The 24076-nt window shown below is 44.8% G+C and overlaps 1 protein-coding gene across 2 annotated transcripts in view; it reads right to left on the bottom strand.

Moving 5' to 3' along the window:
• The window catches only part of JPT2 (Jupiter microtubule associated homolog 2), a 30163-nt gene extending 11852 nt beyond the window's left edge, over positions 1-18311 (bottom strand). Inside the window, exons 1-3 of one of the 2 annotated variants that reach the window (XM_030545594.1) lie at positions 18186-18311; positions 4912-5060; positions 3395-3537 (exon numbers count right to left, since the gene is read on the bottom strand). In XM_030545594.1, the coding sequence (XP_030401454.1) occupies positions 3395-3537; positions 4912-5060; positions 18186-18229 (336 nt within the window). In that variant the 5' untranslated portion in view covers positions 18230-18311. Of the gene's footprint in view, positions 1-3394; positions 3538-4911; positions 5061-17893; positions 18031-18185 lie in introns of those variants that run through there. The other variant, XM_030545595.1, reaches the window with a different exon arrangement.
• Between the last annotated feature and the right edge of the window lie 5765 nt (positions 18312-24076).

Raw genomic sequence — 24076 nt, forward strand, 5'->3', positions numbered from 1 at the left:
CCTGCTTGCTCGGGGTTCCGGGACCGAGAGAGCAAACCGCGGCGAAGCTGGTTTCCTTTCCCGGTTTGCTCTCTCGGTCCCGGAACCCCGAGCAAGCAGGTCTCCTTCCCCGCGGTTTGCTGGCTGGCTCCGGGACCGAGAGAGCAAACCGCGGCGTTCCCGGTTTGCTCTCTCGGTCCCGGAACCCCGAGCAAGCAGGTCTCCTTCCCCGCGGTTTGCTGGCTGGCTCCGGGACCGAGAGAGCAAACTGCGGCGTTCCCGGTTTGCTCTCTCGGTCCCGGAACCCCGAGCAAGCAGGTCTCCTTCCCTGCGGTTTGCTGGCTGGCTCCGGGACCGAGAGAGCAAACCGGGAAAGGAAACCAGCTTGATTACCAGAGGCTTCCTCCTTCCACGGAGGTCAAGAAAAGCGCTGGTGAGTGTCTACATTGCATTACCAGCGCTGGATCACCAGCGCTGGATCCTCTACACCCGAGACAAAACGGGAGTACGGCCAGCGCTGCAAACAGGGAGTTGCAGCGCTGGTGATGCCCTGCAGATGTGGACACTCTCAAAGTTGCAGCGCTGTAACTCCCTCACCAGCGCTGCAACTTTCTGATGTAGACAAGCCCTTAGACTCAAACACTGAGATACAATTACATGGCCAATATTCATAATTTCAAATATAAAAATGATGATACACACAGCATAATCGTAATCAGCGAATTACAACTTTTCCATAGACACCTTATTTGACCTCCTTTGTACAAGATCTGGTACAATCGTAGGGACCTCAGTTGCAACAATGATCTATATGGTCACAGTTCATGTCAATAACATCACAATCCCCATGTGCTCTTCACATTATACTGGCTGCCTGTATGTCGTACCAAGACAACTCACGGAAGCAAGATACAGCAATAGTCTATTAGATCCTTAAGAGTTTCTACCCTTGATCTATATTGATTCTAGACCATTATCTCTACAAGTACCCACTGGCACCAAAAAATAGCAGCTAGTGTTCAGACCGAGAGCAGCAAGCTCTTTAGTGCTCCAGTGAGCATCTCAGCAACAAACATGCTCAGTGAAGTATCCAGAGTAGTTTGGATTACTGTGTCAGATGAGCCTAAGAATAGTTTTTACCCACTTTCACTGACCCATTTTCAGATTTAGGAATCAGCTGTGATGAGCAAGGATGGCTTCAAAAGGATCTCCTCACACCAAGACTGCTGTAGTCAAATCAATACAGTTCATGAGAGTACCAGTACATCAAATCATTACAGTTCTACTGTTTCCAGGATAGTTTCACCCCTGGCAGAAAGGGCTGGCATAAAAATGACATTAAAAGATTTTTTTACCTTTAACCCCTCTTAAAGGCAGCATCACATTACCCAACAGTGCAAATTCTCAAGTGAATACTCAAGCGTTTCTCAAATCGGTGAGGTGCGAGCTTAAAGTAGGTTGCAAGAGGGCACACATACTGGGCTGCATGCTCTGAAGGTGAGCAACTGACTAGAATTCTACCTAAAACCTGGAGAATGATTTCATCCCCCTCCTCTTGCTGCTCCCACTGCATCTCTGCTCCATCCAAAATTACAATAGTCCATGCCACCCTCCCCACATCCAGCGCTAAGTTCCAGGCTGGGCGAAATTGCGTTTCTAGAGAGTGGAGCCAACTTCACAGAAGTGCTACCCCAGAGCCATCCAATGCAGATGGTAGGAAGAGAAGCAAAACACACCTCCTCTAAAGAAACACGGGACCCCTGAAAAGGCATACACCCAGCCCTCAAAATTCTCAGTTTCTTCCTATGACCCAAATCCCAGAATCCCTTGGAGTTAACACTGGCAGGACTGCATAAGAGGTTGGGACAAAGAATATCACTTCTGACTCCTACCTCAAGTTTAGTTCTATATTCTTAAGTCAGATTCTAGTAACATTGGTCAACTAGAACTTTAGAAGTAATAAAACTACTACCATCAGTTTCCCTTCAGCAGAAATTTTAGTGGAGCACAGGTTCCATTAACACTACTGCTTAAGAGATAGTACGTTTCCAAGACACTCCACTTGTCAAGAACTTTGCTAGTATGATGGCTGACTCACTCAGTGGTGCAGTTTCGACTTAAGGAAAGAGTTAACCAGCCAAGATGCAGGAGCCAATCTACATGGTACATAAATAGCAAATATTTACATTCTTGTTTTCCCCAGAAGAATGTTTGCTCATGTCTAATGTGATTATGCAGCCAAGTAAATTGCCACATAGTAGTCCTACGACTGCCACAACTGTGCACCAAAAGTTAAGCTTCTGTACACAAAAACAGGTCTCTAACCATTGTTGAGAACCTCAAAAACGAAAATATAAAACTGATATTCTGACATGTGCTTGAATCTGCAGATACCGAAATAAGGGGATGTTGGGACTATAGCTTAATGGAGGGTAAGGCTGACATTAAAATTAGCTATTTTTCTTGCTAACTATGTTAGCACAGGGGTAGGCAACCTATGGCGTGTGTGTCAAAGGCGGAAGATGAGCTAATATTCAGTGGCACTCTCACTGGCCGGGTCTGGTCTGGTCTGGGGGGGCAGGGGGCTCTGCATTTTAATTTAAATTTTAAATTAAGTTTCTTAAAAATTTTAAAAACCTTGTTTACTTTACATAACTAAACTATTTTTGTATGCATTATAGACTTATAGAAAGAGACCATCTAAAAACATTAAAATGTATTACCACCACACGAAACCTTAAATTACAGTGAATAAATGAAGACTCAGCACACTACTTCTGAAAGGTTGCTGACCCATTTTAGCAGAAAGTCAAACTAATGTTGTTGTGTATACTGAGATGGGATGCAGAAAGCAGCTAGTTTACGTAAAGCCTTGTGAAGGCGAATAGTAAGGAACTCAGCACCTCCCAAATTTGAAGTGAGCACCACCATTAAAACAAAAACAAAAACAAAAACAAAAAACACACACCACACCACACCACACAGCAGCAAGGAGATTCATCTCCTTCCAGTTACAAAGGCCTGAAATGCCTCCTGGTTGTCAGAAGACAGCCTCCTACATCTTATCTAGGTGATGGATACAGGAGAACTGGTGCTTCTAACTGTAAAAAGCTTTTGGCTTCCCTCTCATACCTCCACAGTGCAACTGTATATTTTTACATACAAAAATCTGCAACAAACTGAGAAGTGATGCAGTATAAATGAGTTTACTATCAAAAAGTAACAGGAGATCCTTGACTAGAAGAGGGTTGTGGAGGCAGTGCTGACTAACATTGGGTTTCCTGAGGCATAATGTAGGACTAACATGCCACATAGTACATAGGAGCCTTGTTCAGAACATTAACTCTACCAGATTATAGCAAGCCCTGTTAGCAACTTTTTCTAACCATTTTCACAGCCACAGCAGTACAAATACCTTGGGTTTGTTTGGGTGTGCTCGAACAGGGCTGGCCGGTACGGGAGATCCAAAGATATCACTTGTCTTCCCACCAGGCGGATTCATGCGTTGACGAGACTGGACAGGGCTAGGATCCTCAAAGATACCACTTCCTTTCCCCCCTGCAAGATAACCAACAGTTACTTGGAAAAGGGTTTTAACTGTTTTCTATTCTTCCTTTATAAAACTTTATAACGTTAACTAAGATGTGATTTGAAAAAAAAAAAAAAAAAAAAAAAAAAAAGTTAAATATCCAAGTTTGAGGTTTTCGGCATCAGTAACAATCTGTCCAGAAATCCTAGAATTTTGCTTACTACAATATCCTGAAAATATTTTAAAAAAAGACTTCTGAATCCTGGTGACACATCTGTTAGAGCTAAAGTAAAGTAGTTTCTTTGTGTATGTCACCATTTCAGCTGGAAAAGTCTCTGGAATGGATCCTCCAAGTCTCTCCTTCATCTGCCTCCTCCCCACCCCGACACTATATGGTGGCTACATTAGGAAAGTTCTCCAATTCTCTACTAGGATTGGGCAACCTGGTGGTATCATACCTATGCTATAGTTTAGGCCAGAAAACTAAAGGCCTGAGTTCTGCCAGTGCAGACACAGACTTAGAAATCATACAGTAGTTACTGTATAGTCTTGAGCACTTACATCTCAATGGCTGCAAACAGACAGGGCTACAAAGTTGCCTATGGTTTTAGTAAAAAAAAAAATACTTTTTTTTAAACCAAGAACGTCTATAAAGTCCAATGTAGCAATCTAACTTTACATGCCATTCTAATTCATGCTTTGAAGTGAAATTACTGCACCAAATTGAACAAACAGTAAGTTTTCATCAGCAGTTAATAGCTGCCATATTGGACTAATGGTAATTATTTACCTAATGCCCCATATTTCACTGCTGGCAAGCTTATCACCACAACTATCCATGTAAGGAAAGCTCACACTAAATATGCAAGCAGAAAAATCACCCTCATGTATGTTTACACAGTGCAATTATACAAAGTTCTATTTCAAGCTTAAAAACGGTTACTCCAAGGTTCTTATAAGTGGGCCAAGTAGTCTCATTGCTGCCTACAGGCAGAAAAAAGGCTACCAAAACTCTTATCCCACATCAGCTTTGTTCAATGTTTTAAGTCCTTTAAGCCTAGTGGGTAGATTAATGATTTCCCCAATCCTTATAGTTAATAAGGTCAGCCTGATGGCTCATCAGGAGAAAAAAAGTACTCCATTTTACAGCACAAGTTCAGTTTAGAGCTAAACTCAGCACTCATGATTAAATGCTCCCTGATTGAGTTTAGTGCACAAGCTCAGTCAGCTAGCAGCAGTGTATAGTTTACAGGGACAGCAAAAATTGCTGTTTACCTGCTACATTGCTCTAGGATACTGAGCTGGAACATGAACATTGTACAACCACCAAATGTATCTTCCAACCCAGAATCAGCTATACTACTTCTCCTCAGTGGTTTCCCTGAGGAAACTAGTGTTCTCACCTGGAGGGTATGTTCTTTTTGGAAAGTTCTGAGGTTCCTCAGCTGCTCCAAAGATCCTAGATGCCATTCTGTGTGGTCTGCTGGAAGAGGAAACTTCTTCTGTGTTCCCAAACAGATTACTAGAGCCTCCTCCAGGGGGTTTCAGTACTCTGTTGCAGAACATTAACAGTTACTGACAGATGCCAATTTATTTGAAGTCTACTGCATTCAGCATGTTTTCCACATTCCTCCCCATTCCCAAAGTTAAGATTAGATTTGGTTAAAGTGCTCAAATTTTTATACTACATAATTTAGAATTAGCAGACAGAGTTAGAAATACTCTGTGCAGGTCTATCATTAAAATTCACATACTTGTCTGGTTGGTCCTTGACAAACATTTGTAAGTCAACATTGAGCAGTAGTGGGATGCCATATCTGCCTCTTCCAGAACATAAAATATTCAGGATGTTATTCAAGTAATTAGTCTGACACAGATATTAGTTCTGACCAGAATATGCCTGAATATAATCCCGTTGTGACCTCATACTATTGTAATAATTCCAGCCTGAAGGGTTACATTCCAGAACTTGGACATAACCCTCATGTTAATACACAGCAACATTTCCTGTAGCTTGACATTTTCTTTTATTAAAGTAGATTTATCTGTAGTTTCCACTTGAGCAAAGCAAACTTAGAGATAGTAAGCAAGTGAAGGAAGACATATTTGCTAAAGCAAGATTAGAGTCAGCCCTACGTTAGAGGGCTTTCCCTTCACCCTCCCACTTCCCTGGTTCTTGTCACACAGACAGCCAACAGCAAAAGACCAGAAGTCCAAAGTACATACAATGCGATGTTTATTGGGTCAATTTCTAGCAAGCATAAGAACAACCATACTGGGTCAGACCAAAGGTCCATCCAGCCCAGTATCCTGTCTACCGACAGTGGCCAATGCCAGGTTAACTCTCTCTGGGGCACCTAACAGGTAATGATCAAGTGATCTCTCTCCAACCATCTATCTCCACCCTCTGACAAACAGAGGCTAGGAACACCATTCATTACCCAACCTGGCTAATAGCCATTAATGGACTTAACTTCCATGAATTTATCTAATTCTCTTTTAAACCCTGCTATAGTCCTAGCCTTCACAACCTCCTCAGGCAAGGAGTTCCACAGGTTGACTGTGCACTGTGTGAAGAACTTCCTTTTATTAGTTTTAAACATGCTGCCCATTTATTTCATTTGGTGGCCCCTAGTTCTTATATTATGGGAACAAGTAAATAATTTTCTTATTCACTTTCTCCACACCACTCATAATTCTTTATACCTCTATCATATCCCCCCTTAGTCTCCTTTCCAAGCTGAAAAGTCTTAGCCTCTTTAATCTCTCCTCATATGGGACCCGTTCCAAATCCATAATCATTTCAGTTGCCCTTTTCTAAAAACTTTTTCTAATGCCAATATATCCTTGAGATGGAGACCACATCTGTACGCAATATTCAAGATGTGGCCGTACCACCATTCCTGCATTAGTAAGAGCACTGTCAGCAGATCAAGTGAAGTGATTATTCCCTCTCTATTCTGGTGAGGCCACATCTGGAATATTGCATCCAGTTTTGGGGCCCCCCACTACAGAAAGGATGTGGACAAATTGGAGGGAGTCCAGCAGAGGGCAATGAAAATGATCAGGGGGCTGGGGCACATGACTTACAAGAGGCAGCTGAGGGAACTGGGCTTGTTTAGTCTGAAGAAGAGAAGAGTGAGGGGGAATTTGATAGCAGCTATCAACTACCAGAAGGGAGGCTCCAAAGATGGAGCTCAGCTGTTCTCAGTGGTGGCAGATGACAGAACAAGAATCTTAGAATATCAGGGTTGGAAAGGACCTCAGGAGGTTATCTAGTCCAAACCCCTGCTCAAAACAGGACCAATCCCCAACTAAAACATCCAAGACAGGGCTTTGTCAAGCCAGGCCTAAAAAAACCTTTGAGGGAGATTCCACCACCTCCCTAGGTAATCCATTCCAATGCTTCACCATCCTCCTAGTGAAAAAAATGTTTCCTAATATCCAATCTAAACCTCCTCCACTGCAAGTTGAGATGATTACTCCTTGTTCTGTCATCTGCTAGCACTGAGAAGTCTAGATCCATCCCTCTTTGGAACCCCCTTTCAGGTAGTTGAAAGCAGCTATCAAATCCCCCCCTCATACTTCCCTTCTGCAGACTAAGCAATACCAGTTCCCTCAGCCACTCCTCAGAAGTCATGTACTCCAGCCCCCTGATGATTTTTGTTGCCCTCCGATGGACTCTTTCCAATGTTTCCACATCCTTCTTGTAGTGTGGGGCCCAAAGCTGGACACAGTACTCCAAAATGAGGCCTCACCAATGCCAAACAGAGGGGAATGATCACATCCTTAGATCTGCTGGCAATGCGCCTACTTATACAGCCCAATATGCAGTTAGCCTTCTTGGCAATAAGTCTCATATCAAGCTTCTAGTCCACTGTAACTCCTAGGTCCTTTTCGGTAGAACTGTTGCCTAGCCATTCTGTCTCTAGTCTGTAGCAGTGGATGGGATTCTTCTGTCCTAAGTGCAGGACTCTGCACTTGTCCTTGTTGAACCTCAGATTTCTTTTGGCCCGATCCTCTAATTTGTCTAGGTTCCTCTGTATCCTATCCCTACCCTCCAGCATATCTACCACTCCTCTCAGTTTACTGTCATCTGCAAACTTGCTGAGGGTGCAATCCATGCCATCCTCCAAATCATTAATGAAGATATTGAACAAAACCAGCCCCAGAACTGACCCTTAGGGCACTCCACTTGATACTGGCTGCCAACTAGACATGGAGCCATTGATCATTACCCGTTGAACCCAATGATCTAGCCAGCTTTTATTTACCTTACAGACCATTCATCCAGCCCATACTTTAACTTGCTGGCAAGAATACTGTGGGAGACTGTATCAAAAGCTTTGCTAAAGTCAAGGAATAACACGTCCACTCCTTTTCCCTCATCCACATAGCCAGTTATCTCATCATCGAAGGCAGTTAGGTTAGTCAGGCATGACTTGCCTTGGTGAATTCATGCTGACTGTTCCTGACCACTTTCTTCTCCTCTACGTGCTTCAAAACGGATTCCCTGAGGACCTGCTCCATGATTTTTCCAGGGACTGAGATGAGGCTGACTGGCCTGTAGTTTCCCAGATCCTCCTCCTTCCCTTTTTCCAGCCATCCAGGAACTTCCCCAGATTGCCATGGATTTTCAAAGATAACGGCCAATGGCTCTGCAATCACATCCATCAACTCCTTTAGCACGTCGGATGCAGCGCATCTATCCCCATGGACCTGTGCTCGTCCAGTTTTTCTAAATAGCCCTGAACCACTGCTTTCTCCACACAGGGTTGCTCACCTCCTCCCCATACTGTGCTGCCCAGTACAGTAGTCTGGGGGCTGACCTTGTTCGTGAAGACAGAGGCAAAAAAAGCTTTGAGTACTTCAGCTTTTTCCACATCCTCTGTCACTAGGTTGCCTCCCCCATTCAGTAAGTGGCCCCACACTTTCCTTGACCGCCTTCTTGTTGCTAACATACCTGAAGAAACCCTTCTTGTTACTGTTGACATCCCTTGCTAGCTGCGACTCCAAGTGTCATTTGGCCTTCCTGATTTCACTCCTGCATGCCTGAGCTATATTTTTATACTCTTCCCTGGTCCCCAATCTTACGCTTCTTGTAAGCTTCTTTTTTGTGTTTAAGATCAGCAAGGATCTCACTGTTAAGCCAAACTGGTTGCTTGTCGCATTAAACTATTCTTTCTACACGTGAGGATGGTTTGTTCCTGCAACTTTAATAAGGATTCTTTAAAATACAGCCAGCTCTCCTGGACTCCCTTCCCCGTCATGTTGTTCCCCCAGGGGATCCTGCCCATTAGTTCCCTGAGGGAGTCAAAGTCTGCTTTTCTGAAATCCAGGGTCCCTATTCTGCTGCTCTCCTGTTTTCTTTGTTTCAGGATCCTAAACTCAACCATCCCATGGTCACTGCCTCCCAGGTTCCCAATCCACTTTTGCTTTCCCTACTAATTCTTCCCTGTTTGTGAGCAGCAGGTCAAGAAGAGCTCTGATCCTAGTTGGTTTCTCCAGCATCTGCACAAGGAAATTGTCCTCTACACTTTGTATGTTCTGACTTTTGATATGAATTAACTTGTTATTTCTTTATATAATCTGCAGTGTTTAATTAGAGGCTAATGTCCTACTTCTGAACTTTGTTTAGCTATACATGGATGCTTTGATGTCTCCAGGATGGCTAAAATGGTTTAAGTGAAGTCTAATTTAAACAAATGGTTAGCTGCTGCTACTTTTCCCCTCTCTTCTAATGTTGTAGTCTTAAAATTAGAAACCGGATGACTAATACAATCACTGTGAGAGAGGCAAGAGTTTCCTCATTGTTAGAATTTCAGATTTTACACAAGGTTTCTTCTTTAAAGAGAAATCTTCAGCTCTGATCCTATACACATTTACACACACTTATTTGAGATCAACATGACTGTGTATTTAATACCTGAATTCCTTTAACACTTAGAAGCCCCAGTCATGGGCCAAGAACCTATTGTGCTAGGTGCTGTATAAACAGAACAAAGATGGGCCCTGTCTCAAAGTGCTTACAATTTAAGTGTTCTCAGGGCCTTGAAATGCTTATCTATGCCAAGAGATTAGGTTCAGGGCCTTGTTAGCCTCCTCTGCTAGAAAGCGACCAGAAACCTCAGAACACTAAGGTAATAAGTTTTGCTCTATCTGCAGCACACACCACCTTTTGATATATTGAGGATTCACAAATCAAGAAAGCTGAAATTGGGTTTGGAATGGCACCAGACATCTTCTGGATGAAGCGGTTCAAAAGGAGACGACCCAAGCCAAGACTTTTAAGAATCTAACTTCAGGCAGTCCATATATTAGGTACCTAAACAAACTAACCTGTTTTTCAATATGCTGAGCACTCAACATAACCCACTGTTCTGAATAAAGATACTTTTAATACTTTATTCTTTGCGTACAGCAGTTTGTAAAATTTAGATAAGCCATCTATCCACAGGGACACTGAAATCAGTGGCTGAAATAGCATAAAGTTTATAATTAAACTAAAATGGCACTAAGCACAAATTTTCAAGTTAAATTGAGACTTTGTCAAACTAATTTTTTTTAAAAAAAAGAGCCAGGTATAAAACTTTTTGTCCCACACATCTTTTTTCAGTTGACCAAAACCATCTACAGCAGGGGTCTCAAACAGGCGGCCCACGAGGTTATTTTCTGTGCTCCCCCGCCCTCCCCCACATTTACCTAGAGCTGCTCTGGCCCCTATTGCACCCTGTACCCCAACCCCCTTCCCTTCCCTGCTGCACCCTTCCTGAACCCCAATCCCCTGCCCATACCCCCGCCACACCCCTCCTGCACCCCAGCCCCCTGCCACACCCCTAACTCCTCCTGCACCCCAACTCCCTGCCCTGAGCCCCCTGCCACACCCCTCCTGCACCCTGACCCCCTGCCACACCCCTCATCCCTCCTGTACCCCCTGGGGGCAGGGAGGGGTGGAGTTGGGGTGGGGATTTCAGGGAAGGGGTTGGAAGAGGAGGGGCAGGGGCGGGGCCTCATGGAAGGGGTGGAGTGGGGGCAGGGCTGAGGGCAGCAGATTGGAAGTGGGGGAAGATGTACTAGTCTTCATGTGGCCCTCGAAGTCATTTGAGTTTGAGACCTCTAGTCTACAGAGCAGGTACTGGTTATTTGTGATGCTCCAGAAGCAGTAAGAGACTAAAAGGAAGTCTGAAACAACAAAAATTTCATAAAGTTAATCTTCAAACTGTATCAGACTTTTTGCCAGAGTTCTTTTGGTATCTTTATGCCTGTTTTTCTGCTACAATTTCACTTTAAAATTGGAAAAAAGAGCAAGCATTTCAGCCCTAGGACGTGTAAAAACTTCTTAAACTAGAAAACTTGTGATCCTATCACCAAAGATCAGACTTCATTAACCATTCTAGGGTTTACAGTGGACAAATGTAATATAAGCCAAGCTTTCAGCAAACAGAATGCAGCTATAATAAGACTTCAGCAAGGGAGACAGGAATGAGTGCATGGAGAGGTGGTTATAGTAGAATCAGATTAGTGAAGCCTAGCAACAAGTTCCAACAGCTAAGGCTTGCCCTTGGAGTAGTAGGTCTGTAGCTTTATCAATGCCTAGGTCAGCTGCCTTTACCTCCTATGTCTGAGTAGCAAATTTATCTTGTACAAGAAAGGAGTCGCATCAGCAATGTGATGGAACCCAGAGCAGCAGAAAGGAAAAGTAAGCCTGTTACACAGTATGCTTTAGTTAGGAATTGTGGGAAAAGGACAAGAATCTATGGCGGTTACGACTAACCTTAGGGACATTTCTCCATATGATGCAGTTTTCCCCTTTACCACTAAATGCCTCTAGATCTTGGAACAAACACCATCATCTGGTTCACAGCCTAAATTAAGTATTTTTTTTGTTTGTTTTTTAAAACACTCAGAATTCAGAGTAACTGCAAGCACCTCATTCCACTCTAAGCACCTCATTCTACTCTAAGCACCTCATTCTATCTCTGCTAAATAACTTTAGAGCAATACATCTCCTTCATGTGGATGAGACAATACTGTCAGATTCCAATACTACAGACACAAACGACGACGTGAAAGAGCCTGTTTCTGTGCTGTGCATGATAAAAGCAACACCTAACTCAAGCAGCAGGTACCCAGTCTATATTCAGTGCAGCATCTTGTAGCCTGCTGCCAGGTATCCCTGTTTCTATGAAGCTTGATTTCAGTTAAACAAAATAAATGGCAGCATTTCAGATCTCCTAAAAAGGGAAGTAGTTCCAATCTGTCACAAGGGGCGGGTGGGGGAGGGCGGCAGAAAGTTCCCCTTTTGTGTTCAGAGCAGTTTCTTCCGACAAAACAAGCCTTTGTTGCATTTTGCTTTCACCGGTTTCATTAAATTTTTTTTACACTTCCTAGTCTCACTGTGAACACCACTTTACTGAACCCCTTCCATTTGCTGAGATTTTTAGCTACAGACTCAAACACAACAGGTAAGGCCTTTTGCTCATGATGTATCAGGTTCGAGTTTAAGGTTGAATTTGTCACAATGCTAAGCTAATCAGTTCTCCAGCTGAGTGAGCTATATTTTTCTAGCTATTTTAAAAAGAACTAAATTGCTATCAAAACATACATAAGAAAACCCATTTTAGAAAGAGTCAACTTTATCTAAAGGCTGTATTTACACAAAGCCAACTTATGGTTTTTGGTCACTCAAATGACCTCAAGCCATAACACAGGAGCTGGGGAGGAATGTCTGTAAAGAAGAGCAAATGGGGACATACCAAGACACTAATGGAGCCAGTTGAATGATTTACTTTTTGTGGTCTTGTTCTCTTAAGAACTATAGATAGCACTTTTATGTATGGCCAGAGGATGAGGAATAGAAAGGGAGAAGTCTAAGGGCTTGTCTACATCAGAAAGTTGCAGCGCTGGTGAGGGAGTTACAGCGCTGCAACTTTGAAGGTGTACACATCTGCAGGGCACCACCAGCGCTGCAACTCCCTGTTTGCAGCGCTGGCCGTACTCCCGTTTTGTCTCGGGTGTAGAGGATCCAGCGCTGGTGATCCAGCGCTGGTAATCCAATGTAGACAGTTACCAGTGCTTTTCTTGACCTCCGTGGAAGGAGGAAGCCTCTGGTAATCAAGCTGGTTTCCTTTCCCGGTTTGCTCTCTCGGTCCCGGAGCCACCCAGCAAACCGCAGGGAAGGAGACCTGCTTGCTCGGGGTTCCGGGACCGAGAGAGCAAACCGGGAACGCCGCGGTTTGCTCTCTCGGTCCCGGAGCCACCCAGCAAACCGCAGGGAAGGAGACCTGCTTGCTCGGGGTTCCGGGACCGAGAGAGCAAACCGGGAAAGGAAACCAGCTTCGCCGCGGTTTGCTCTCGCGTTCCCGGAGCCACCCAGCAAACCGCAGGGAAGGAGACCTGCTTGCTCGGGGTTCCGGGACCGAGAGAGCAAACCGGGAACGCCGCGGTTTGCTCTCTCGGTCCCGGAGCCACCCAGCAAACCGCAGGGAAGGAGACCTGCTTGCTCGGGGTTCCGGGACCGAGAGAGCAAACCGGGAAAGGAAACCAGCTTCGCCGCGGTTTGCTCTCTCGGTCCCGGAACCCCGAGCAAGCAGGTCTCCTTCCCTGCGGTTTGCTGGCTGGCTCCGGGACCGAGAGAGCAAACCGCGGCGTTCCCGGTTTGCTCTCTCGGTCCCGGAACCCCGAGCAAGCAGGTCTCCTTCCCTGCGGTTTGCTGGGTGGCTCCGGGACCGAGAGAGCAAACCGCGGCGTTCCCGGTTTGCTCTCTCGGTCCCGGAACCCCGAGAATGCAGGTCTCCTTCCCTGCGGTTTGCTGGGTGGCTCCGGGACCGAGAGAGCAAACCGCGGCGAAGCTGGTTTCCTTTCCCGGTTTGCTCTCTCGTCCCGGAACCCCCCTTGAAGCCGCCCAACAGCGCTGCAGTGTGGCCACATCTAACACCACTTGCAGCGCTGGTTGCTGTAAGTGTGGCCACTCTGCAGCGCTGGCCCTATACAGCTGTACTAATACAGCTGTAACAACCAGCGCTGCAAAATTTTAGATGTAGACATGGCCTAAGAATACTGCCAAAGATATACAGGAAAAAGAAATGCATAGCTTAATTTAGAAGCTATACATTGACTTAGAAGAAATTCCTGCTGTTAGAATTCTTATTAGAATGCACATTTGCAGGAGTATGAGGGAAGGTCAATCCCCAGAGCAAGGGTATAAACCCTCATTGTATTAAGAGGGTCAGTTTAAGTATACTCCCAAATGGGACCATGGATTCCAACACCCTATTACATGGGAAACGAACTGAGGGTCTGTGGCAAGATTTCCTGATTCTGTGGCTGACTGGAAATTCTGCAACAGCTTCATTTTAAGCTTTTGGCTTTTAATGAATTAAATATCAGATTAATAGTCAATATATTAACCCCTTTGCTATTTTGAGATTAAATTCAATCTTATGCGGTCCTCCCATTTTCAGCTATCAATATGACAATGATTTTCGTCTTGATAGCTTTTGATGCAGTTATTCATTAACAGGAGCAAAACTGGAAGTTGCTAGTTGCACAGAGAGGCTGTTTGGGATGGTGGAATAATGCCATTTTTGCTAATATTAACCAGCAGTGATGAGTTCTCACTATTAGTCTTCAGTATACACCCCTCAAAGATATTGTTCAGACTCTCTGCTGATTTAGGCAGAAGCCAATGCACCTGTTATACTTAGATCACCTCTTCAATATTTACTTAATAACAAAGAGGTCTAGAAAACGTTTACGTTAGAACCTATATTTTGTGCATTATTTATGACAAGTGGTGTTCCACAGCTGGAACTGGGAATGGAATGCATCAGGACACACTGCATGTGCTAACTACCCTTGCTCCAGAGCAGATTTCCCAAGGATAAAAATGGGATGTTTGCACAACACTAGAGGGCAGAATATAACCATTATGTAATAAATAAAAAGCTATTTACAAAAAGTTACTGCATTCAATAGATGGGAGAAATGATGCAGAGCATTTTTAGGAACATTTCTGTTTATGTGCATGCATCTGCTCAATTTATATACACAACTGTGGTAGCTGCTCCCATGAATTCATACCCAAGTTATCGAAATATAATAATCAGATTTAACAGTTAACACTCCTTTACAGCACTTGTGGAAGAAATCCCCCTCACTTTGATGTTTCCCTAGTGAGCATGGGACCTAAGGCATCAATTTTGGCAGTTCTTGTATCGAGAAAAAAAAGAGTTTCTAGACTTTTTAATTGCGAAGAACTTTTAAAAACATGAAGCAAAGCCCAACACTGGTTTAAACGTCTTCAGAGATCAGACAGCTTCAGATACATGAAGCTGTCAATTTACATGTCGTCATGTAAACCAAGTGGCAAAATTTTCAGAGAGATCGTTTTCACAGCAGCTAGTCAGAGCTCTGTGGACATAGTTTTGTTAAGACTGAGGCAGGCATTTTAGGGTATGTCTACACTGTGAAGTTGTAAACAAAACCTTTGTCTTTCATGCATATTTCAAAAAGCCCCCCCAAGACAGACAGAAGTTTTGCTGACGCAAGTGGCAGCATGAACATGGCTTTATTGGCAGGAGCACTCTCCTGAGGACAAAGTTAATGCTGCTCATGGGACTGTTGGCACATGTTTTGTTGGCACATGTTGACTTTTAGCAACAAGGCTGTCTCAACACAGCCTTGTTGCTAAAAACTGCATGGTGTAGACAAGCCCTAAGTTACTTACTCATTGGGGGTGGAGGGGAGATTAAATTGTGTGGGAGGGCAGTATAGCAAGGACTTCTACCCATCTTCCTGATTCAAGAGCCAGGAAGCTAGGGGAGAAGTAATGAAGACCCATTCCCTCATTGCAGCCAGAAGTCTTTGCACTTGAGAGAATAGAAAGGCTCTTTTCAATTGTGTAGCCCCTGCACCTTGCTGGTCTCCCCATACCTCATCTATATCTAACAAACAAATACAGATGTTCAAGCTCCCAGAGATTAACAGGAAGATAGGAACTGCTGCACTGGATCACTCCAGTGACCCATCTAGCCTAGTCTCCAATAACAAGAACCACCTGCTTCAGAGAAATGCAACAAGTCCATTTTATGATTCTTAGAACTGTTTCAGGTTAAGAAAATGCTACAAACTATTTCCATTTGGACTGTTTTCTTTGCAGCCATAAAGGACAGAGGCTTTTTAAAAAGTGTAAACTCACTTTCTACAGAACCTGAATCTGTTATAGGTATCAATACTGGAAATAGGCTGGAGCTGGTCTACTGGCTGATAGTGTGACAAGTCATCTAGAGGAACGAAGTTAAACTCTTTGTACTGCTGTACTCATTTAAAATCCTTTATACACTTTGTTTTTTCCAAGTAAGTCAGGGAGGGGACAAAGCATGGCACGTTAGTTTTTACACTTCTTCTAGGATTTAGGAAGTTGTCTGAAACATTAGTACATTTGAAGTTTGAACATCTGAAAGATGTGATGTGGTAAGGACAGTATCTTGTTGCCACTTCAGCTCCCACAACAGCTAGTTCTTCTGCTCTGCCATTATTGATTTAGAAGCGGCATCTTTGTGTTCCAAATCAATACACACCAGTCAGAGCAAGACTTTAGCTGCCAGGTGAAGAGAAGACAAGTAATGTACAAAGCAAAAAATAAATTAGTTCTAAAGGAAACTGAAGTTGGCACACACAGTTTTGCTAAAGATGCATAAGACAGAGCAGCACAGAACTACTATTACTGCAGCACCAAAAGCCAACCAGGAATGATGATTCAAAATGTATGGTAAAAAAGGTACTAAGTAATTCTTTGCCATAACTGCTTTTAAAATGATAAATCTGTCATTTGGATACTCTTTTGGCTCTATTACTTTAAAGGTGATTTAACAATGTGTCAATTGCTATAGCCATATGGGTGATGGTGAAGAACCATCTCTGAAGTAGGTTTCTTGCCTGGAAAGTTACTCAGACAGCAGCTTTAATAAGAAAAGTTTTATAATGGTGTTCAGTGTGCCTCACTGCATGAAATTACTAAAAAAATCACACTATGCAAAGAATAGTTTTTACCTCCTTTTAGAGGCTTGCTGTCTAACAGAGTCTGTGTTAAAGAGGATTTATTTTGCCATGCTTCCAGATGTTGATGATTGATTTTGAATTAGGCACACAAATAAAACAGGCCCCTAAACATGACAACTGCAAAGGGTATCTGTATTATCCATTAATAAATTGTCAGCATGCTGACTAGAATAAGTGTTGGGGGAAGTTCCATATGACTAGTGATGTGAATTCTTTTAAAAGCACCATTTGTTCATGGATACAGGAACCATCAGACCCAGAGACCACAATACAGCAACAGGGCATAGATCCAATACATGATGCACTGCAGCATTAGCAAATCAGATGCCTGCCTTATTTGAAGATCCACTCAAATAAGTGTTTGTGTTACTATATCAACAGCTGAAGAAGATTTTGCCTTCCAAATGCAGTGTAAACACTGCCACAATACAGATTGTTTCTGCAACCACAGCTTCATGGCTTCCTATTAGAAGGGCTCTTCTCTACAGTCCAGACTCCATGCCATACAGCCTATGAGTTACGAAGAAAACAGCTCCCAAGCTGCCGAAAGTGGAAACAGAAAACTCTTCAGAGGTTATACTGAGTGTGCAGTTTTCATGGCAGCCCTTCCAAATTCAATTTATAGCTTATTTTGGACTTTGAAAGTTAGATAAAAAAATAAAAGTTTTGAAATTATGAAACCCCTTTCAGTTTAAAAGAAACTTGAACTGCAAATTCAAAAGTAAAACTAGTCTCCTTCCATCATATCACAAAGCCACGTGGCCCCATTGAGAAGGAAGGAGGCGTGCAGACACATTGTAAGGGTATTTGCTCACAAAGAAATTCAACATCCACTTAAATAAAGCTTGCTGCCGCACGGGATCTCTCCAGAGACATACACAGTACCAAACAGCATGATCCGGTCCCCTTCCGTAAGCCAAACGATGGTAACCCTGAGGAAAGTGGCACCAGGTAGCCTGTCCCTTCTTCCAGGACTAGAATCCTTCCTAGGAGCCAGCGAGGGGCAGAGCAGCAGCGTAATTCTCCATGGAAAGACTCCAGCAAGGAGTGGGGTCAGGATTCCTAGTCACCGACTCTCACATACCCAGCGCCTGGTGGTAATCCGGGCAGACACGAGAGACGGGACGTTCTCCAGCACACAGAACGCGTGTTTACAGCGCCCAGCACAATAGGGCCCCATTCCATATAGCAGCCTCGAGATGCTACTGTAATCTGAACTACTGGAGCTTCCCGTCCTCCTCCCACCGCGCGCCCAGGCCAGCGCATTGCAGGCAGCCATAGAGGGTAGGCACCCGGCCCCTTCCCACGAGAGCGAGCACTCACCTCGCCCCCTCCAGGCAGCCCTTTGGGACCAGGCAGGGACAAGGTCACCCCGCCCTGCCCACAGTCACATGCAGGAGCCCGGGGAACAGAACCCAGGCGTCCTGCCTCCGCCCCTGGCGGCAGGGGGAGGGTAACAGCCAGATAGGGGAAGCGGGGTACGGGCGCCGTCCCTGGAGCAACCCCACAGCCTACACCCGCCCAGGAGGCCTCCCCAGGGCCGCTCCCCGCCGCCAGAAGCCTGCGCTGCCTACGCCCAGTCGTGGGGAAGGCAGGGCCCTGCCACCGCAGGTACCTAGAGCTGGGCTTGGCGGACCCGGCCTCCGGCCCCTGGAACATAGCAGCAGCAGCGAGCCTGGAGATCGTACGCTGCTGACTCCACTCCGCGGCTCCCTCTAGCTGGCTGAGCTCGTTCCGGCCGCCTAGACAACAGGTAGCTCCCCTGCCCGCCTTTCTAATCCATTGGCTGGCCTGTCCGCCAATCACATCGAGCAGCCTACCACACGCAGCACACTCCCACAGGTTCCCGCCCACCCGACCTGGGAGGGAAGCTTTAAAACACCCGCTCCGTGGCTCATCCTGCCCCCCTGCCCATTGGAGCAATCACCTGCCAGTCAGGAAAAGCCGCGCGGCCATTGGGCAAAGTGTGGAGCTAGGACCAAGAGGGCAACCCTCGATATTTAACCGGACAGGTCTAGGCGCTTCCCCTCTTCTCTGTTCCTTAGAGAAGGCCTGTGCCTAGGATTCTTCCCCAGGCTGCCCAGGGCAGGGGATCTGGAGCCACACTGGGCCCTGGATACAGGAGACACCAGGTGGATGAGGTGATATCTTTTATTGGACCAGCTTTTGCAGGTGAGCAGGACTGGCTCAAGGCACCAGCAAAGCAGGCACGCAGGGCCAGCTTTAGGCCGATTCGCCCGATTCCTGGGAATCAGGCCTCGCACCTTTTTCATTTTTTTTTGCTTACTCCGGCTGCCATCTGCTCCGGGGTCTTCCGTGACCCTGCTCCCCTGACCAAAGCGCTGGCGGGAGTGCGGCAAGCCCCGCTCTCCCAGCTGGAGCTCCAGCTGGAGCGCGGCAAGCCCTGCGGCCCGCTCTCCCGGCTGGAGCTCTGGCTGGAGCGCGGCAAGCCCCGCGGCCCCGCTCTCCCGGCTGGAGCTCCGGCCGGAGCGCGGCAAGCCCCGCTCTCCCGGCTGGAGCTCCGGCTGGAGCGCGGCAAGCCCCGCGGCCCCGCTCTCCCTGCTGGAGCTCCGGCCGGAGCGCGGCAAGCCTCGCGGCCCCGCTCTCCCGGCTGGAGCTCCGGCCGGAGCACGGCAAGCCAAGAGGCTCCATGCTCCATTTACAAGTAAAATTTTTCTTTTCTATCTCCTAGCCCTCTGTCAAGGTTCCTTCCCCACTCTGAACTTTAGGGTACAGATGCATGAACACTTCTAAGCTTAATTACTAGCTTAGATCTGGTACCACTGCCACCATCCAGAACTTCAGTGTCTGGATCATTCCCTGTCCCCCCCCAAACCTTCCCCTCTCTGGGTAGCCTTGAGAGACTCCTTCACCAATTCCCTAGTGAGTCCAGATTCAATCCCTTGGATCTTAAAACAAGGAGACATTAACCATCCCCCCTCCTTTCTCCCATCAATCTCTGGTGAGTCCAGATCCAGTCCCCTTGGATCTAAAAACAAAGAAAAATCAATCAGGTATTTAAAATGAAGGCTTTTAATTAAAGAAAAGAAAGGTAAAAGAAAACCCTCTGGGAGAGATTAGCATACCAGCTACTCTCACAGACAACAGATTTCAAACACAGAGGCTGTTCCCCTGGGCACAATTTTAGTTATACATAAAAAAATAATACCCAAATACCCAATTTGATTCTACCTCTATTTGCATAAGACAGGTTACAAAGAAATAAACATAAACCTATTTATTCCTTTCTAAAACTTACTACTCTGATAAGAGGCTGGTTTCTTGATCTTTTTCACTCCAGCTGAAACTGAAACTCTAAACAAAGGAAAAACTTACCTCCTTCCTTTGAAACATCTTGTTCCCCCATTGGTTCCTCTGATCAGGTGTTAGCTAGGCTAGGTGAACTTTTTAACCCTTTACAGTAAAAGAGGCATTAACCTTTAACCATCTGTTTATGACACCCTCCAACCATCCTGTACTCACTGTGAAGCTGAATCTTATTTTGCATTTCACCATTATTAATAAAGATTTGGCAGGCTAAATTATACCCTCAGTCTTTGAACAGGTGTGGAAGAGTATTCATGACTTGCTCCCCACTTACCCTGTATCTTCTTTTTAGCACTGACCATAATAAGTAAAAACATGTCAACGACCAGTGGAAGCTGCAGGGGTGGCGCTTCGGACGGGGGCAGCATGCAGAGTGGAGCCCCCTGGCTGCCCCTATGTGTAGGAACTGGAGAGAGGCCATGCCGCTGCTTCCGGGAGCTGCATGGACGGCCCCTGACTCTGCACCCTGGCTGGAGCAGGACAAGCCCCAGACCCCACTCCCCAGTGGGAGCTCAAGGGCCAAATTAAAAGGGTGGAGGGGAATGGATCCAGCCCATAGTTTTCCCACCCTAGTCTATTTCATGTACATGCTGAAGGCAAAGTGGATTGCCTTTCCTCTGATCCACAAAAAGCCAGAGGTCTTATGATGAAATTCAGACATGATGCCTTTTGTGATGTATATTAGATCCCACTGACACACACCCTGGCTATGCATAAGAGAGACTAAGTAAATTTGTGCTTAAAAAGAAGTGGGTAGCACAGTGACTAACTTTCGCCAACTGGTCCTTACACAGAAGAGGCCGTCCTGCAAAACATAGGATTGTCCTTGTGATGGGTTCTGTCACAGAAAGCCCCTTCAGGCGGTCACCTGATATGCTGGAATTAACTCTGAGCCAGTTTTCCACTGCCAGCTTGGGACTCCAGAACCCTGCCTTGCTGAGCCAGACATGCTAGACTGCTGCAACACAGACTCAGGTCTCGTCCACACTCCCAAAGCTGCAGACTTTAACCAAAAACTGCTCAGCAAGTCACCTATCTCCAGCACCCAGACACCCAGCTCCCAAATGCGATCCAAACCACAAATAAATCCATTTTACTCTGTATAAAGCTTATAAGGGGTAAACTCATAAATTGTCCGCCTCCTATAACACTGATAGAGAGATATACACAGCTGTTTGCTCCCCCAGGTATTAATCACTTACTCTGGGTTAATTAATAAACAAAAATGATTTTATTAAGTATAAAAAGTAGGATTTAAGTGGTTTCAAGTAATAACAGAACAAAGTAAGTTACCAAGCAAAATAAAACGAAACACAAGGTTAAGCCCAATACATTTAAGAAACTTACTGTGGAGATTAATGGAAGGAGGAGGCACTCACCAGAGCCCTAGGGGGGCTCCTGTTAGAGCCTTAGTGGGGATCTGGGTGATCACTACTTCCCACCACCCAACACAGATGTAATGAGGTTGAGTAATGTCCACAAAAGAGAAACTAACAACTAATTATTCCTTAAGAAAGGTTTTTAATGACATGACTATAAAGGCAACACAGACAGAATGTGCCTAATGACAATGTGCCTAATGACTTTACGTGTACTGTAATCATCCCCAACCAACACAAGTTCATATGCAATACTAATACATTGATTAACTATATTTTAGTAACCTTAAACCTATTTATAATTTTATCTAATCAATTATAAAAACTCTTATTGACTTTTATGATAACTTGATGGTACATACTGAAGACAGGCACAGCAGCTTGCCAAGCTACTATGATTTATAAGCTACTAACTTTACCAACACTGTACCTGTTTCCAGCAAGGGCCAAAACATATACAGTTACTATATGTTGATTAAACCTATAATATTAATACAGACTTAAGATTAAGCAGCTTGAGCATCACCAGACCATTTAGTTTTATATCTCACCCTGCATTCGTCCAAAGATACGTTACCTTTCAGTTGACCATTTCCTGTCCTGGCCAGGCACAAATAGTCAGTGAAGCGCAAGTCCCTTTGGTTCAGGGGGTGTATGTGAGCCTGACAAAGAGTGATTTCTTTTAGATCAACACACACATGCGCCTCTGCATCTTATTGATACGGTATTTGCTGGCTGTGCTTCAAAAGAAATCAACCAATCAAGGTGGTCAAATATTCCAGGGTGGCATCTGTGGTTGTTTTGAACTAATGAACTGTGCACCAGTGCTCAGCTCATCTCTTCTCTATGTGGCTAATAGTGGTCAATTTGCTAGACTCAAAAATGCTCGATTCAGCTTAAAGAGGTGCCTGGTTGCAGAGCATAGTAACCACAAGCCTGTATCAACCTTTACAGAGTTTCCTTCTTAGTCTATAAAGCTTCCTAGATAGATTATGCTTATGCTTGCAGGATTCTACTGTACTCGCTTCTTACAACTTCCGGAAGTTTGAGGCCTATCAGTACTTAGCCTGACACTACTTGACAAGGCTTATGCACATTAATCACACTTACCCTCAGAGATGTTCCAATAAGCTTCTTTCACAGACTACAGTTCTTCTTAGTCTGGGCCCAATCATGTCCCCTGGTACAGTTCTTGTTAGTTCCAGCTCAGGTGATAACTAGGGGATTTCTCATGACTGGAAGCCCCATTTGTTCTGTTACACACCCTTTTATACCTTTGGCACAAGGCGGGAATCCTTTGTGTCTCTCTAGGTTCCCACCCTTCCTTCTAAATGGAAAAGCACTAGGCTTAAGATGAATCAGTATCATGTGACATGTTCACATGTCCTGTGACACTTCATTACTGACTGGCTGTCACCCATGTATACAGGAAGGCTTATAAGTAAACGGAGCCATTAACAATTGTCCTAGTTAATGGGAGCCATCAAGATTTAAAGCCACCATTAATGACCTACACTTTGCATAGTTACCGTAGGACTTCAGAGTACTACTTCATATTTCTAGCTTCAGATACAAGAATGCTACATTCATACAAATAGGATGAACACACTCAGTAGATTATAAGCTTTGTAATACCTTACAAGACGCCTTTTGCATAAAGCATATTCCAGTTACATTATATTTACACTCATAAGCATATTTCCATAAAACATATGGAGTGCAATATCACACCCTCCTCCTGAATTTACTGCCAGAGACTTGGACACTGCCCATCGTGGAGGCAGTACATGTAAAACCCTTATTTGTTTCTGATCACACCCTCTGTGACATTCTATACCTTGGGGGAACATATTCCTCATTTTCATATAATAATGATCTTACATATAAGCATGCCTTGTAAGATGTTGGGGAAAGGTTATGATCTGCTGAAAGTCATTTCTCTAGCCATATATGTATATCATTAATGCATATGAAGTTATGAGAATTGTGTAGTATGGTTGTCACTAAAACATGCTGTAAATTGGGGGAAATCAGACAGATATTAGCTCCCCAGAGGCAAAAGCAAGGAAAGTAACCAGCACCCAGGTGGGGTGTGAAACAGCCCATCAGCAGCCATTGTCCAGCAAGAGCTACAATGCAATGACTCACCTGCATAAGGCCCCATCAGGGGAATTGCTCAGCCTTGCTGGGAGAGACTCAGCAATGCCCCACAGACATGCCTGGACTTGTGTTCTACAAGCACATGGTCTGAGAGTATAAAACAGAGTGAACACATGCTGTGCCATTCTCCTACCCCACCTATGCTGCAAGCAACCAAGACATTGAGAAGACAAGACTCCAACACAGGAGATTTGTTCCTTAAACCTGGGCCAGCTTGTATATTAAGGACTTGCCATATGCAGTGGGGTGAGAAAAGCTGCTTAATCTAGCTGCTGCCTAGTCTAATAGGGTTAAGAGTTTAGACTGTGTGCTTATATTTTCTTTTCTTTTGGTAACCACTCTGACTTGTTATGCTTTGACTTATAATCACTTAAAATCTATCTTTATAGTTAAATTTGTTTGTTTATTCTACCTGAAGCAGTCAGTTTGGTCTGCAGTGTGTCAGAGGTTCCCCTTGGGATAACAAGCCTGGTACATATCAATTTCTTTGTTCAATTGACAAACTCATAAGCTTGCAGTGTCCAGAGGGTACAACTGAACACTGCAAGATGGAGGTTCCTAGGGTTGTGTCTGGGATTGTAGGTACTGGCTAGTCTCATTCAGTTGCAACTAGCTAGGAGCAGCTTACATGCCAGAGGCT

Source organism: Gopherus evgoodei, unplaced genomic scaffold, assembly GCF_007399415.2.
Source record: "Gopherus evgoodei ecotype Sinaloan lineage unplaced genomic scaffold, rGopEvg1_v1.p scaffold_38_arrow_ctg1, whole genome shotgun sequence".
NCBI classification, from domain to species: Eukaryota; Metazoa; Chordata; order Testudines; family Testudinidae; genus Gopherus; species Gopherus evgoodei.